Source organism: Mytilus californianus, unplaced genomic scaffold, assembly GCF_021869535.1.
Source record: "Mytilus californianus isolate M0D057914Y unplaced genomic scaffold, xbMytCali1.0.p SCAF_2, whole genome shotgun sequence".
Lineage (NCBI taxonomy): Eukaryota > Metazoa > Mollusca > Bivalvia > Mytilida > Mytilidae > Mytilus > Mytilus californianus.
In genome coordinates, this window is record NW_026262668.1 from 83,914,917 (window position 1) to 83,930,387 (window position 15,471).

General features: G+C 31.7%; 2 protein-coding genes across 3 annotated transcripts in view; one reads left to right on the forward strand and one right to left on the reverse strand.

The window, feature by feature from the left end:
- Positions 1-3,317: 3,317 nt before the first annotated feature.
- LOC127730313 (UPF0538 protein C2orf76 homolog) lies at positions 3,318-13,010 on the reverse strand. The gene is made up of 5 exons (XM_052238644.1): positions 12,771-13,010; positions 8,226-8,276; positions 6,813-6,850; positions 5,197-5,275; positions 3,318-3,880 (listed from the first exon to the last, which is right to left on the reverse strand). Exons 1-5 carry the CDS (start codon positions 12,895-12,897, stop codon positions 3,804-3,806), a joined length of 372 nt encoding a protein of 123 aa, XP_052094604.1. The 5' UTR covers positions 12,898-13,010; the 3' UTR covers positions 3,318-3,803.
- Positions 13,011-13,096: 86 nt separating this feature from the next.
- The window catches only part of LOC127730317 (transcriptional repressor NF-X1-like), a 52,290-nt gene continuing 49,915 nt past the window's right edge, over positions 13,097-15,471 (forward strand). Inside the window, exon 1 of one of the 2 annotated variants that reach the window (XM_052238649.1) lies at positions 13,097-13,200. The gene's annotated coding sequence lies outside the window, so the exon portion shown is untranslated. The remainder of the gene's footprint in view (positions 13,201-15,471) is intronic. The other variant, XM_052238650.1, reaches the window with a different exon arrangement.

Below are 15,471 nucleotides of genomic sequence, written 5' to 3' on the forward strand. Positions count from 1 at the left end.
TTTTTTGTTTATCTTGTATTGCTTATCATTTTTTTCTGTTTACAGTTACTGTCCATCTTCTATAGTTTTGGCCCAAAACACAAACTAGATGCTCTAAAGAGCCTGTGTCGCTCATCTTGGTCTATGTGCATATCAAACAAAGGACCCTCTCCAAAATTGTAGACGAGAATAGACCATGACAAAAATCTCTATTTTGTTGATCTTGTATAACTGATCTTTTAGTCTGTTTAGTTTCTCTCTATCTTCTTTAGTTTTTGCTCAAAACACAAAAGAGGGTAAACAATATCCTCATTTAAGGGCAATCACTTCTATGAAGAGTGACAGTTTACTAATTATATCGGCAAAATTTGACTTTTTAATAGATCTTGCCTTGCTGATCATTTGCGTGATTTAAAGAGTTTATTTATCTATTATAATTTAAATCATATAAGGCATAACGGGAAAACAAATTTTCTCTTTAAATATCATAGCTTTCATAATAATAGGCAAAAATGATTTATGGGAAATAACTCCTATAAGAATTTGTCTAACAGTTTTGATGTATATGGACAATTGGTATAGCTCATTATTCTGAACAGTTTTGCTCCTTTCAGATTTTTCTCTATTTATAACGGTTCAAAAAATAATAGACAAAACTTGCATTTTACCCCTATGTTCTATTTTTAGCCATGTCGGCCATGTTGTTTGATAGGCGGGGTCATCGGACACATTTTTTAAACTAGATACCCTAATGATGATTGTGGCCAAGTTTGGTTAAATTTGTCTTTGCAGTTTCAGAGAAGATTTTTGTAAAAGATTACAAAAATTTACCAAAAATTGTTAAAAAATTGACTATAAAGGGCAACTCCTTAAGGGGTCAATTGACCATTTTGGTCATGTTGACTTATTAGTAGATCTTACTTTGCTGAACATTATTGCTGTTTATCTCTATCTATAATAATATTCAAAATAATAACAAAAAACTGCAAAATTTCCTTAAAATTACCAATTCATCGGCAGCAACCCAACAATGGGTTGTCTGATTTGTCTGAAAAGTTCAGGGCAGATTGATCTTGACCTGATGAACAATTTTACCCCATGTCAGATTTGCTCTAAATGCTTTGGTTTCAGAGATATAAGCCAAAATCTACATTTTACCCCTATGTTCTATTTTTAGCCATGGCGGCCATCTTGGTTGGCGGGCCGGGTCATCGGACACATTTTTAAACTAGATACCCCAATGATGATTGGGGCCAAGTTTGGTTAAATTTGGTCCAGTAGTTTCAGAGTAGAAGATTTTTGTAAAAGTTAACGATGACGACGGACGCCAAGTGATGAGAAAAGCTCACTAACGATATTGGCCATGAAAACTTAATTGTAGAACTTGTCTTGCTTTTCTTCAATGGTATTTAAAAATTGTATCTATCTATTAAAAATTGTGTCTATATGAGTCGGAGTTCCTTCAGACACTTGTCAAAAACAAGAAGATGAAAGAAGCCAGATCATTTAATTTCACATTCAGATATATTGATGATGTTCTTTCCATAAACAATCCAGCTTTTCTGATTGGGTTCCATTAATATATCCTCCAGAATTAGAAATTAAAGAAACCATAGACATGGCTTCCTCCGCCTCATTTTTAGACTTATACCTCGAATTTGACATCAGCGGTCATCTCAGTACCAGAATCTATGACAAACAAGACGATTTAAATTTTGAAATTATCAATTTCCCCCACCGTAGTAGCAATAAACCAACTTCACCTGCACATGGGATAAACATTTCCCAACTCATTCAGTATTCAAGAGCTTGCAGCTGCTACTCAGACTTTGTAAAACGTCACCAGTGTCTGCGCAAAAAGTTGATGAACCAGGGTTATGTCAAATAACGTCTCGTCCTTTTTCTAAAAAAGTTCATCGGAAGGTACCAAGACCTTGTTGATAAATATTCTGTATCAACTTCAGAAATAACAAATGACTGTCTTGATGTAAAGATTCTAGGTACTGACATTGTTTATCATCTTGATTACGTGTTATAGTGTTCTTTTATTTGTCTTTGTAAATTATGAACGTTTACTGTTTGGTCCGTTTTTTATAATATCCTTTAGACTTGGCTAGGTACTTGTACATATGGCCATTGTGTTGTTGTGCTGTTGTAATTTTTTGTATTCTTGTGTTTGAATGTTGCATATGTGCTTTGTCTATATGCCATTTTGTTTTTCTTTGTTGACATATATTTGTTTTTATAGTGATTGAGGTTGTAACACAATGTTGACTGCTTTACCCCTATTTTTGACATTTTTACTTATTATGTCTGTTTGTTTTGTTCACACATTGTTGTCAATATAATGGAATTTTATGCGACTGTCATACAAGTGTGAGGTATAGCTAGCTTTAAAACCAGGTTTACTCCAACATTTTCTACATAAGAAAATGCACGTACCAAGTCAGGAATATGACAGTTGTTTTCCATTCATTTGATGTGCTTGAGCTTTTGATTTTGCCAATTGTTAAGGGACTTTCCTTTTTGAATTTTCCTTGGAGTTCAGTATTTTTGTTGTTTTACTTTTTAAGTGTTCACGATAAAAGGCAAACACCACAAAAAAAATGGTAAAATTGTCACTTAAGGACAATAACTCCTATAAGAAGATGACTGTCGATTTCAGCCATGTTGAATTATTTGTAGATCTTGTCTTGCTGATCATGTTTGCTTTTTAAAATGTTTCTCCATGTATAATAGTTTTCAAGATATTAGGTAAAATTAAAACAAGAGGCTCCAAAGAGCTTGATTCATTCACCTGGTAAAAAATATTCCATTTTAATATTTTTTTTTATGTTGAATCATTTAAAGATATTATTGTGCTTAACATCTTTGCTTTTTATAATTTCTCTCTTTCTATAATGATTTTTACAAAAAATGGATAAAAACCATCTTACAAGGGCAATAACTTCTGTAAGCCATTTAATTGACAATTTCTATTAAGTTAACTTATTTGTAGATCTTATTTTGCTAAAAACTATTGCTGTTCACAATTTCTCTCTATTTAACTTAAGCAAAACCTTCAAAATGGGTTGTAGATTCTTCTGAAAATTTGGTAGAAGATACACCTTGGCTTGCCTATTATTTTTTAACAACTGTTATCTTTTAAATTTAGGGCACAGGACAAACCACAGACAAAGGACAATGACCATGAACGCCAAGTGATGGCCTTATATTTTTTAAATTTTATTACAATTATAATATTTCAACAATGAGGAAAGCCCACACACATAGTCAGCTATAAAAGGCCCTGAAATGACAAATGTAAAACAATTCAAACGAGAAAATTAACAGCCTAATTTATGTTCATATTTATTTAATAAGAGGCAACCCAAAATGTTTTAATTTTTTTTTTCATGCATTATATATATTTGATATGCATATATATATATATATATCATAGCAATTTTGTTGATTTTTATTAACTTCAAAGAAAACAAAAACTAGACCACATTTTATGGAATTTAAAGATAATGAGCAGATAGGTAACTTCACAATTCAATGACAGTTTACACAATACAACTATTCAAATCATGATATAATTGAAGAGACAACAATTCCGTGGATTTTGTAACTTACAACTGTGTTGTATACCATTTTTACCTTGCCAAAACTTTGTCAGGGTAATTATTTTAAAGTTATCAACATTTATATGGTGTCTGGTCAGCTTACACACAGCAGATATTAAATAATGAGCAGTTACTCAAACAAGCATATGACAAGCATGTGTTGAATGTAAATGGAACCAGTATCCATTTAATGTTGCCATTAACTTTGTCTGATCTTCACCATACTAAATGTGGATTGGCTTGGTACTTTCTGTAGTCTTCCATTTTGAAATAGGATATTTCTGTTTCATTTCCTGTAAAGATATGAAGCAATCCATATACATGTACAAGAATCTTCAATGATCAAAAATTGTCCACAGCCACTATTATGTTAAAAGTACATCAACTACTAGAACAAAATTCAAACTTTTATCTTTAATTGATTATTAAACAACTATATAGCAAAATTAATACAGTGAGAGTCAGGAATTAAAGTGCTTGTGAGCACTGAAGGGTAAAGATTGCTTTCATTTTGCAAGATGAAATTTAAATTAAAGATTGAATTGTATTTAGCAAATAAACACATTAATACAAATGACACAATTTGAATTTGAGTTATCTTCCTTTATTCATAAAATAACAGATTCATATGCCATGCACAACTTATGTAATATTAATAAAAATACAAATACACATAATTTTGTAACTCGAATATCTGAGAATAATATATCATTAATAAATTGCATGACATTTGCTGGATAAGATCTAAAGATTATTGATCTCACTGCACTATATGAAATTGTTTAAGCTATCAAAAGTTGTGATAAAACCTGGAAGATATAGAGATAAAGCCAGTGTCATAAGGGTTTTGATGCATTTCATGCAATCTTAACTCCAAAAATCAAATTTTGCTTGTTTCCCATTCATTCAATAACAAAAACAATTTATATATATTCTGTAAATCCTTATAAGAAATATTCCATGTATATACCCTTAAAATTAGAAAAATACCTACCTGTATATTAACAACCAGTTTGTCTGTTCTCACCTCTTTTTTTTCACCCCTTAACAACAACTAGAAATGATTCTTTAATATGTTACTTTGTAGTCTGTAATTTTTTGTAACAAGATATGTAAAATACTTTTTTTGAGAGCCAGGGTTTGAAATTATCAGGGGCCCACTCACCAATGGCCCCTAAAATTTGGTGTGGGCTATTAAAATTTCTGCTTTTCTTGTATAGAACTATATATATATTGGCTACAAAATTTAAGCTGTGGGCTACCATGCCAAAATTTTGACTTCAATCCCTGAGAGCTACAGAAAACTACGTTTCTACCACTATGATTTATCTTTAGAAAAGGGGCCATGTAAGTTGATCAGTAGGAACATAGGACATAATGTTAAATTTAGGCAGGTCTAGGATGGTGGTTATATAAAGACTGATTTCAATTTACCAAGTGATTATTGAAGAGAGGGTTTTAATAAAGGTTATAGAGAGACAAAAGAGACAACAATGATGATGAACACCAAGTGATGGCAATATGTTGCCTGTAAATGAAATGATAATTGATCTTAATTAAATAATTGACAACCAAGAGGATAGATACAGTTAAACCTCAATGATCTTACCAACACCAGCCTCCTTCAATGTAACCCCATCTTCTAAAATCAATTGATCGTTTTCTATGTCAATAACAGGATCATTACTCTGAAAATATAATCAAAATAAGAGTTCACACCCTAAATTGCCTTTCCTAACTCAAAAACATTTAGTTGGATGCAATCTTTAATAACCAAAATAACAATCATTTTTAAAGGTTTCTGAAGAATAAAACAGAGATCAAGTCTAAGTGAAAACTTTCAGACAAGCTTATAATTCTTACAGAAAAATACATATTATAAAAATGTTGCTGATCCACCATGCATCATGCATTTTTATTGAGAAAGACTTAAACCAAATAAACTGTTGACACAGAGATATGTCTTGCCTATCGGCATAAAATTCAGAAAAAGACAATCTGATGGACAGCAACATTGCTAATGAATTCAAAGTCGCTGGACCATGTACTAGTGGGCAGGGCCTGGAAATGGTGAACAAACTGAGATGTACAAACAGTAATACAACTTTATAGAAAGTAGTGTTGTCAATTGTAAGTAGTTCATTTCAAACTAACTAAACATTGAAAATTGGTAATTAATTGAAAGTCACTAGACCATGACCTATGGGGGCAGGGAGTTGAAATAAACTTCAAACTGATATGTACTGATAGTAATGCAACTTTATAGAAAATACCATTGATCTATCACAAGTAGTTCCTGTCAAACTGACTTCTGCAGAAAACTTAACATTGAAAATTGCTAATTAATTCAAAGTCACTAGACCATGACCTAGGGGTAGGGCCTGGAAATAGTTGTCAAACTGATTTGAACTGATAGTAATGCAACTTTAGTCGTGGACGAGACAAAAAATGTATGACTATTACATATATTGAAAACGAGGTCAATACTATAAATCATCTACAATTTCAGATGGACATTTGATCAACTTGTCATAAATATAATGAACGACATATTCTAGCTAGAAATATATTGCTTACAATGAATCAAAACATCTAATTTTAAGAGTCTAACAGAAATTCTTTAAAATAATAATTCATCAGAAGACATTTACCTGATAAATATAGGTCTGAAAATATGGTGGATGAATTTAGTTGGCTTTCTAACAGTGAAATATGTGATAAGTAGATTATGTAGTAAACAAATGTATCTGACCAGTATTTCTGATTAGTGTGGAATTTCCAGACCCTTGAAAATCTTTACTGCATAAACTGAAAACCTTATATTAGGCATTCAAAGAAGATACCATTTGTGCAAATACAATAAATGATAAATGTATGTAATTTCCACAAAAAAACAATATTACATCTATTCACTGTGATATACATATATATACAGTATACTTTTATCGTGTGTACACATAACATGAACATATTACTGCTTTATGATTATAAAATAAGGAGATGCAGTATGTTTGCAAATGAGACAACTATCCAAAAGAGTCCAAATAACGTGGCTCTAAGACTGCAAACCTGAAGTCCCCTTCGACTTTGTTGGTAGGGGACTAATAAACAGCAACCAAAGACAACCACTGAATTATATGTTCCTGACTGGGGACAGGCACATATAGAATATAGCGGGGTTAAACATGTTTGTGGCACTTTTTTATCATCACTTAGAAAACTTACCTTAGCTCCATGTGCCTTATGGCTTATTTTCAGTGTATCTGTAAATAAAACAAGTTTAAACATGCTTCAAATAAATCAAATTCATAAAACATAAACAATGGAAGTATAATATTAATAACCATGTATTCGTATTCTCATTTAGATAGCATGTTCAGCAATGGATGAAAGTTTTGCAAGAATATTTACCTTTGTATTCATAAAATACGTTTTGAATAGTTATATACTTAATAAAAACATATGTAGTACCTTTACAACTTATAAATAGATATCAAAAAGTTCTTTATCATGATTAAAGGAGCTGTATGGTAAAGGTAAATGAAACAGAAGCCAAACAATAAGCTAGAAGGTGATAAATCATTTATCATTGTTTATCAACAATTGTAGGAAACCAATTTTTGCCTACATTAGCCTTATATGAACCTGATATTCTTATTATGTTTTATCAAAAATTAAGTGTTGGAATCAATCTTTTTTATATCATTTCAGTTGAATTTATTCACAGCTTCACAAATTGAAAATATTTACAGTTTCCACTTGTCCATTGTTGAAGACGACAGGTGACCTAAAGATGTCATTTTGGTCTGCTTTGTGTGTTTTAATACCTCCATACTAATTCTACAAAAAAGCTGACCTGCACCTGCATCCACAAATTCAAATATCATGCATCATACAGTACAAGAGAATTTTTGTACTAATCAGCATGAACCAATCGTCAGTATATACAATAGGTAGGTCAAACCAACGTGCATTTGTTTGGAATATGACCTACACACTATTTAAAAGTGCTAATGCATACAAAATTTGGTGATCCTATATATTCACATCGGAAAGATATGAATTTTGATTTACTGATTTCTATTTGTGAACAGTAAAACAACAGGTGGAAGACACCAAATGGACATTCAAACCTCATTCGTCAAGTGAAAATGACAACACCATGGCAAAAAAATGAAAGATGAAGAAAAGACAAACAAGTTTACAAAACACTACATAGAAAAACACCTTGATGCAAATTATGATGATCTTACATTTCATACTAGCCCTAGAAACAAACTTTTATATTATAACATGGATTATATTTTCACAGGGTATTCCCCTTCAAGAGCACCTCAATTCAACCCCATTTGCAATCATACTACATCTCCTTATTTTATTATCACAAAACAGTTTTTGATGGGGTTCATGTTTCTCAGTCTTTTGTTTTCTATGTAGTGTTGTGTAGACTTTTCTTCTTTTTTCATTGTTTTTCATTTTGTACAACAGAAATGTAAGTTTGGATTTGACTTATCAGTTTTTTATGTCCCTTTGGTACATTGTATCTTCCACCTCCTTTTTTTGTTTGTTTGTAGCATTATTATTTTAAGAATGTACATGTACATTTTACCTTGTCATTGTGAGAAATAATTAGCTTACCATAAGTAAACTTCTTAAAAGGTGGTGGAATTCCCTGCATTGACACAAGATCTAAAAAATACAAATGTAATAATTTGAAATCCCTGCATTAATTCAAAATATTCAAAAATTGTTTATACTATCAAATGACAAACATGACAAATATAATCAGGAACCTCTAGCCTTTGTTAGTCTGTTTTTTTAAATTTTGGTTCATTTGTATGTTCTGGAGTTTAGTGTGGCGTCCATTTCACTGAACTAGTAAACATTATTGTTTAGGGGCCAGCTGAAGCCCGCCTCAGGGTGTGCGGTGTTCTCACTGCTTTGAAGACCCATCGGTGGCTTTGGGCTGTTTTCTGCTCTTTGTTGTCTCTTTGACACATTCCCTGATTCCATTCTCTATTCTATCAAAAACATGTTTAATTTGCAAATGATGAATCTTTTCACTTCTATTTGATAAATTAGGTAACCGTTATATTCAGTGGAGACTAAGATACTAAGGATAGTAGCTAGCTCATAGACAAAATTTTACTTTAAGAATCTGACCTGCTTATCACCTGTTTGATTTGGCCTTTTGATGTCTTATATTGACAACAAGTTAATAAAGAAAATTCAAAATACATATATCTGTTAACAGGTTATTCAGAGTCACCAAAATGGGTTATAATAAACCCCTGGGGGTAACATATGTTCCAAATAGAATATAAATTTACAATAAAATGGTTGAATTTCACTGAAAATGTTCATCAATGCATTTGATTAGAACAAAATGAAAAACTTCTATTTTCCGAAGTATAAATATATCACTGTAACAAAGTGGTATAAAAAATATGTCTTTTAATATGTTTATCAAATTAGTTCCCTCCCACCCACATCCAAAAATAAATATTATTTTTTTGGTTATGTGTTTTTCTTTGGTTTAATTTTAGACATTGTCATCAATATCAAATTCAGTGCATTATCACCTGAAGGGAAATATGTCTCACACATATTTTTTTCACTGCTCAGTTCGAAATGTTGTTTGCTGTGAAGTGTTAGATCTGAATTCTGAAGACAAACCTAAACCTAAAGTCCCCTTTGACTTCGTCGGTAGGGGACTAAAAACAAAAGAAGACATAACATACAGTGGTACCCATTGACACATAACATGAATAATTTAGCACTATTAAGGCTACCTCATGTTCAACTAAGTTTGTGGCCTCAAATTTTTAATGAAAACAAGCATTCTGAGAGTATTGCATGGCAATACATACTTATTACATAGTCCCCTACCAGTTAAAATTTCATTGTACTGGAACAAAATGCTATACTTGATCTATAACTTGTCATGGTGTAAACTGTATAACAAATATCAAGTCATTATCTTCAACATGTTCAAGCATGATGAGAAAAGGTGAGGAAACTGATTATTTGTCCAAGGACCATAACTCTGCACAAAATCATCAGACCGGAACAAAATTCGTACTTGATCTGTCACTTGTCATTATAAAACTACATACCAATTATCAAATCAATATCTTCTTGCATGACCAAAAAAAAGGGTGGGAACTGATTATTTCAAAGGACCATAAATCTGCACAAAATTCGAAATTGATCTGTAGCTTGTCATTGTTACATTATATACCAATTATCAAATCAATATCTTTAAGCACGAAAAACTGAATATTTGAGTGAATTTACTAAGTCCATGGACCATAACTCTGGACAAAATCATCAGAACAGAACAAAATTCAAACTTGATCTGTAACTTGTCATGATGAAAATTTATACCAAATATCAAATCAATATCTTAAAGCATGAAGAAAAAAAATGTGGAAAACTGATTTGCTGGACTGATGGATGGACAGACAGACGGACAGAGTGCAAACAAAAAGTCCCCTTCGACTTCATCGGTAGGGGACTAAAAATTCTATAACCGTCCAAAGTGTGAAAAATTTACAGATTTCAACGAATTTTTCAACAAATAAAGTTCCATAACTCCACAATCATGACAATGTCATTTCAGAAATTTATATAAAAAAAAAAACAAAAGGGAGCTTATATCAGTAGATGTAAATATAAGTCATTAAACATGTTAAAGTTTCATGAAAACTGCTCAAAACGTTTTTTGAGTTATTTTCCATGTTTTCCAAAAACTGGAAAATCCCCCCTTTTTTATGAATAAAGTCCCAATACTCCCAAACGTAAAATCTGAAATTTTTAAAAATCGAAATGGAACTTATGTCAATATATATATTTTCAAATGAGAGGGTGTTTCTTAGCTACAGTGACATCTCATCCAAGGGCAAGCATCCTTAAGTTTGAAAGATCTGTCAACAAATGATAATCTATTTATGCCTACTTTGCCTATAACGTCGTCAATGAGTATGTGTGTCCTTACTTTCTTGCGATATTTTTCTATCTCAAGTGAGTAGCATGATAATGAAAAATTATTATAAAAAAATATCAAAGCAGAAAAACACAAAATAGCGATAACATTAGTTTATAAGATTGTGGCGGAAATGACAAGGTGCAAAAGGAAATCATGGCTTAACACAGGGCAAACAGGTGTCAGGGGAAAAGCCAACATATATATATATACAAATACAGAGAATAGAAGTACAGAAACAGAAAAGCAACAGTTACAAGAATTGGAAAGGAAGCGTGTAAAGAAAGCTGAAGATATGACTAACATGGTCTGTTATTATGGCCTATGGCAAAATCAAAACCAAGTAGAAGAAGGTCTTTCCATCCTCAAAAGTGAAAAGGAGAAAATGACTGCTTTGGAAGCTCAACTGAAATTCCGTAAGACTGTTTTGAAACAGAAACATCCTGACAAAAAAATTTATAATTTTTCCAAATTAAATGAAAGGGGAAAATACACAAAATTGACTATTCGACAACTGAAAGATAATGTCCAGACATTTATCAAAGACACTCTAAAAGAACCAACACATGAAAATGCAACACAGGGAAGACCCCTCTTAGTTGGGAAAAACTATAAAACATTCATTTAGTGATGGCAACATTTATGATGGATATGTAATTTCTATAGTACCTGGTTTTTCTATGTGGTATAATGTAAAGTATGAAATGGATGATGCGATCTATGCTTTTAACTTCGTTGATGACATGTAAAAAGGTGGTATAAGCATTGTTGTGGCCAACCAGTGAAATGTAAAGGATCACAATAGGTTCTGTTCATGTTTATCTTTGGTTTGGCTTTTTATTTTGTTTGTTATTTATATTATAACAGTCAAACCTGTCTTTCATGAACCTCATTTTACTTCTGTGTATTGTTATACTTTCAACAAAAACAAAACCTGTATTTGATGGCCAATTTTGAATAACATGGATTCCAGTATTTGTCTGAATTCAGGTTTGACTGGTTTTGGGTTCATCTGTTGAGAATAGTAAAAGGTATAAACATGTATGCCACTTTGTCTGTCGTCATACATGTAGAACTTCATTGCATTTCTAGTTGCAACAATTTAAAGAATAGCTATATAGGCTTTTTATATATTTATTTTAAATACAGAGTCGGAGGTATTTTTATATATTTATTTTAAATACAGAGTCAGAGGTGCTAGGTTCTTTTGTACATATTTTAATTATGTTTTCCCAAATTGGACAAAAATGAAATATAGATGTATAAAAATAAATACCAATATCTCTGTTTTATTTGATACCATTTTATTTTTATTTTTGTGTTAATTTATAATTTGTACTAACTTCTGTTGTATTACTACTAATCTTAAGTTAAGGATTATATTTTGTTTTTAACAAAGAACATAATAATTGATCAAACAACACCTACTTATTTCAATACATGCAGTCCATTTAATTGTTTAATATTTTTCTTAAATCTTTTTAAACAATCCTTGAGAAATCTTCCTTCTTATACTATTGTTTCTAATGAAAAAATAACACTTAAAGGAAAGAAAAAATTGCATTATCAATTCTGTTTTGTCAGGGGGGGGGGGGGGAGGGGGTGTCACAGTTATCGCATAATCTGATAATCACACCAAAATATATTCATTAAATATTCGCTTAACTTTGGTAATCAAATAATAAAAAATACAGTCCTTAATAAACAATTAATCTTGAAATATTTGGTCCAGTAATTAATCAAAAAATATCTAAAAAACGGTCAAGTAATCACAATGAAAATCCCCACAAGGAGGCTCCATGATGTATGTGATACCATTTTCAATCAACTCAGTGAAATATCATGTATAATAAAACACTATGCTTTCTTAATGTTCATATATGCGCATGTTCACAGTAAATCTATGTGCGGACAGGAATCAGCCTTCATATACATGTACATTGTTGGTGTGCAGACAGGAATAAAGTGAAACGCCTACATATTGTTTGTAAAAAGGAAACAGGCGAATTGCCTACATATAGGTGTGCAGACAGGAATAAGGTGAATTGCCTACATGTACATAGTGTCTGAACGAGAATCAAGACAAAACGACCTGCATTCAATTTTTACACACATTTTAATTTAAACAAGGAAAATTTCTTTACTAATTACATTGAAGGGTATATGTTTTTTTCGGCAGACGAATTACAGTAAGTAACCTTTTTTAATTGTTTCTTTGAATGAACTGACAGTCTGAGAAAAATCTACATCATGAAGAACAATATGTTTGATGTTCCTGTGTTCAAAAGATCTGACCAAACGAATAGTTATAGTTCCTGATGACATTAACAGGGAAATATATCAGTTCGTTTCTGTTCTCTAGTGTCCAATGTAAACACAATCAACGCTAATCGGGTTTTTCAAAAACAAACGCAAAATCTACTTGTTTGAAAACGTGCTTGTACCCTTGTATTCTAGATAAATCAACTCTTAATCTTTTAAGTGTTTGTAAAAAGGAGAGGCTCACATTGCGTCAAACATTTGAATAACGTTGATGCAATCTAAGAAAAAATTGAGCAATACATTATACACGCAGACAAACAGTAAACACTGGTAAAGGCATTATAAAACAGCAAAAGAGGATATATAGTCAGAACAGGAATAGAATTATGACAACCTCTTATATATCATTTAAAAAAAACACACATAAGAACACACTATTTAAAGTTGAACAGGGACGTATATAGTTTTACTTTTAAAGTGAAAAGGGGTAGTGAAGATAAAACAACTGAAGATTATACATATTAATTTAGTACATGACATGTTGTGTTTAGTCATATAGCTTGGAAAGTAAGTCGTTTGGTCACAATACACAGTCACAACATCTCTCAGAATTACAGGTAGATGTGAGGCCAAAAAAACAAAACAAAAAACAAGTGTTTACTGTAAAGCAGTGTATGCGGGTACGAATAGTCAATTTGCCATTCTACACGTACCTACATCCGGTTTTATAATAAAATGCCATCGGATCAGGAATTACAAGGGTGAAACTTAACTTTGTAAGGCCAGTAGCCAGCTGGGCTACTAGACTTGAAAATCAGTTAGCCCAGACAAAAAGTTAGTAGCCCACTTTATTTCACTATGAGTATCACTGGTGAAGCCCGCAAAGCTAGGGGGTTTGGGGGCATGCCCCCCCCCCCCCCCCCCCCAAGAAAATTTTGAAATCTTAGACTCAAAACCCTGCATTCTGCGCATACCTGGAGGTGATTTAGATGCTTGGGAAAATGTAAATTTTGCCTTATTTTTGTTGTCGACTTCAATCAAATTTAATAAAAAAAAATCATTTACAAAATGGGAATTTTCATGCCCTGTGTACCAGTTTTTTATACGCCCGTTTACGGGACGTATAATGGTATACCGTTGTCCGTCTATCCGTCCGTTCGTCGTCAACATGTCGGACAATAACTCAAAAACGCTTTAACCAATTCGCATGAAACTTTAATGAAATGTTTATATCTATTGACGTGAGCTCCCTTTCGATTTTTGTAAATTTTAGATTTTCAGTTTCCTAGGATTGGGTTTTTTTCAATTAAAAAAGGGGCATTTTCCAGTTTTCGGACATTAACTCAAAAACAATTTAACTTATATGCATGAAACTTTGGTTTTTTGTTTATATCTATTCACGTGAGCTCCCTTTCGTTTTTGTCGAGCCTTCGACTTTAGTCGAAAAAGCGAGACATAGCGATCTTACATTCCGTCGTCGTCGTCGGTGGCGGCGTCCACAAATATTCACTCTGTGGTTAAAGTTTTTGAAATTTTAATAACTTTCTTAAACTATCCTGGATTTCTACCAAACTTGGACAGAAGCTTGTTTATGATCATAAGATAGTATCCAGAATTAAATTTTGTAAAAATAAAATTCCATTTTTTCCGTATTTTACTTATAAATGGACTTAGTTTTTCTGCCGGGAAATATTACATTCACTCTGTGGTTAAAGTTTTTAAAATTTTAATAACTTTCTTAAACTATCCTGGGTTTCTACCAAACTTGGACAGAAGCTTGTTTATTATCATAAGATAGTATCTAGAAGGAAATTTTGTAAAATAATAAATCCATTTTTTCCATATTTTACTTTTAAATGGACTTAGATTTTCTGCCAGGAAACAACACATTCACTCTGTGGTTAAAGTTTTTAAAATTTTGATAACTTTCTTATACTATTTTGGATTTGTACCAAACTTGGACAGAAGCTTGTTTATGATCAAAAGCTAGTATCTAGAAGGAAATTTTGTTTTCTTCCAGTTAACATTACATTCAGTCTGCAGTTAAAGTTTTTAAACATTTATTAGATTCATAAACTATCCTGGATTTTTACCAAACTTGGACAGAAGCTTCTTACAATCAAAAGATAGTATCAAGAGGAATATTTTTATTGATTTACTTCCTCATTTTTGTTGAGCCTGCGATTAAAAGAAAAAGTAGGCGAGACACTGGGTTCCGCGGAACCCTTACGAATTTTTTATAAATTTCGGATTTACCGTTTCGGAGTTTTGGGGTTTTATTCATTAAAAAAGGGTGGATTTTCCAGTTTTCGGACATTAACTCAAAAACAATTTCAAATTTGCAAGAAACTTTGGTGAATTGTTTATTTCTATCGACATGAGCTCCCTTTTGATTTTTATAAATTTTAGACTATAAGTTTATGATTTATGGGGTTTTATTCATTACAAAAAGGGGATTTTCCAGTTTTTGGACAATATCCTTAAAGTGCTTAGAGCAGTTTTCATTAAACTTTGATGACTGATTTATAAGATAACCTCCCTTTAGTTTTTTATAAATTTCTGATATAACATTGAGAAGTTATTGAACTTTATTTGTTTATAGTCTGACAACAGATTTACTAAGTACATGTATTGAGC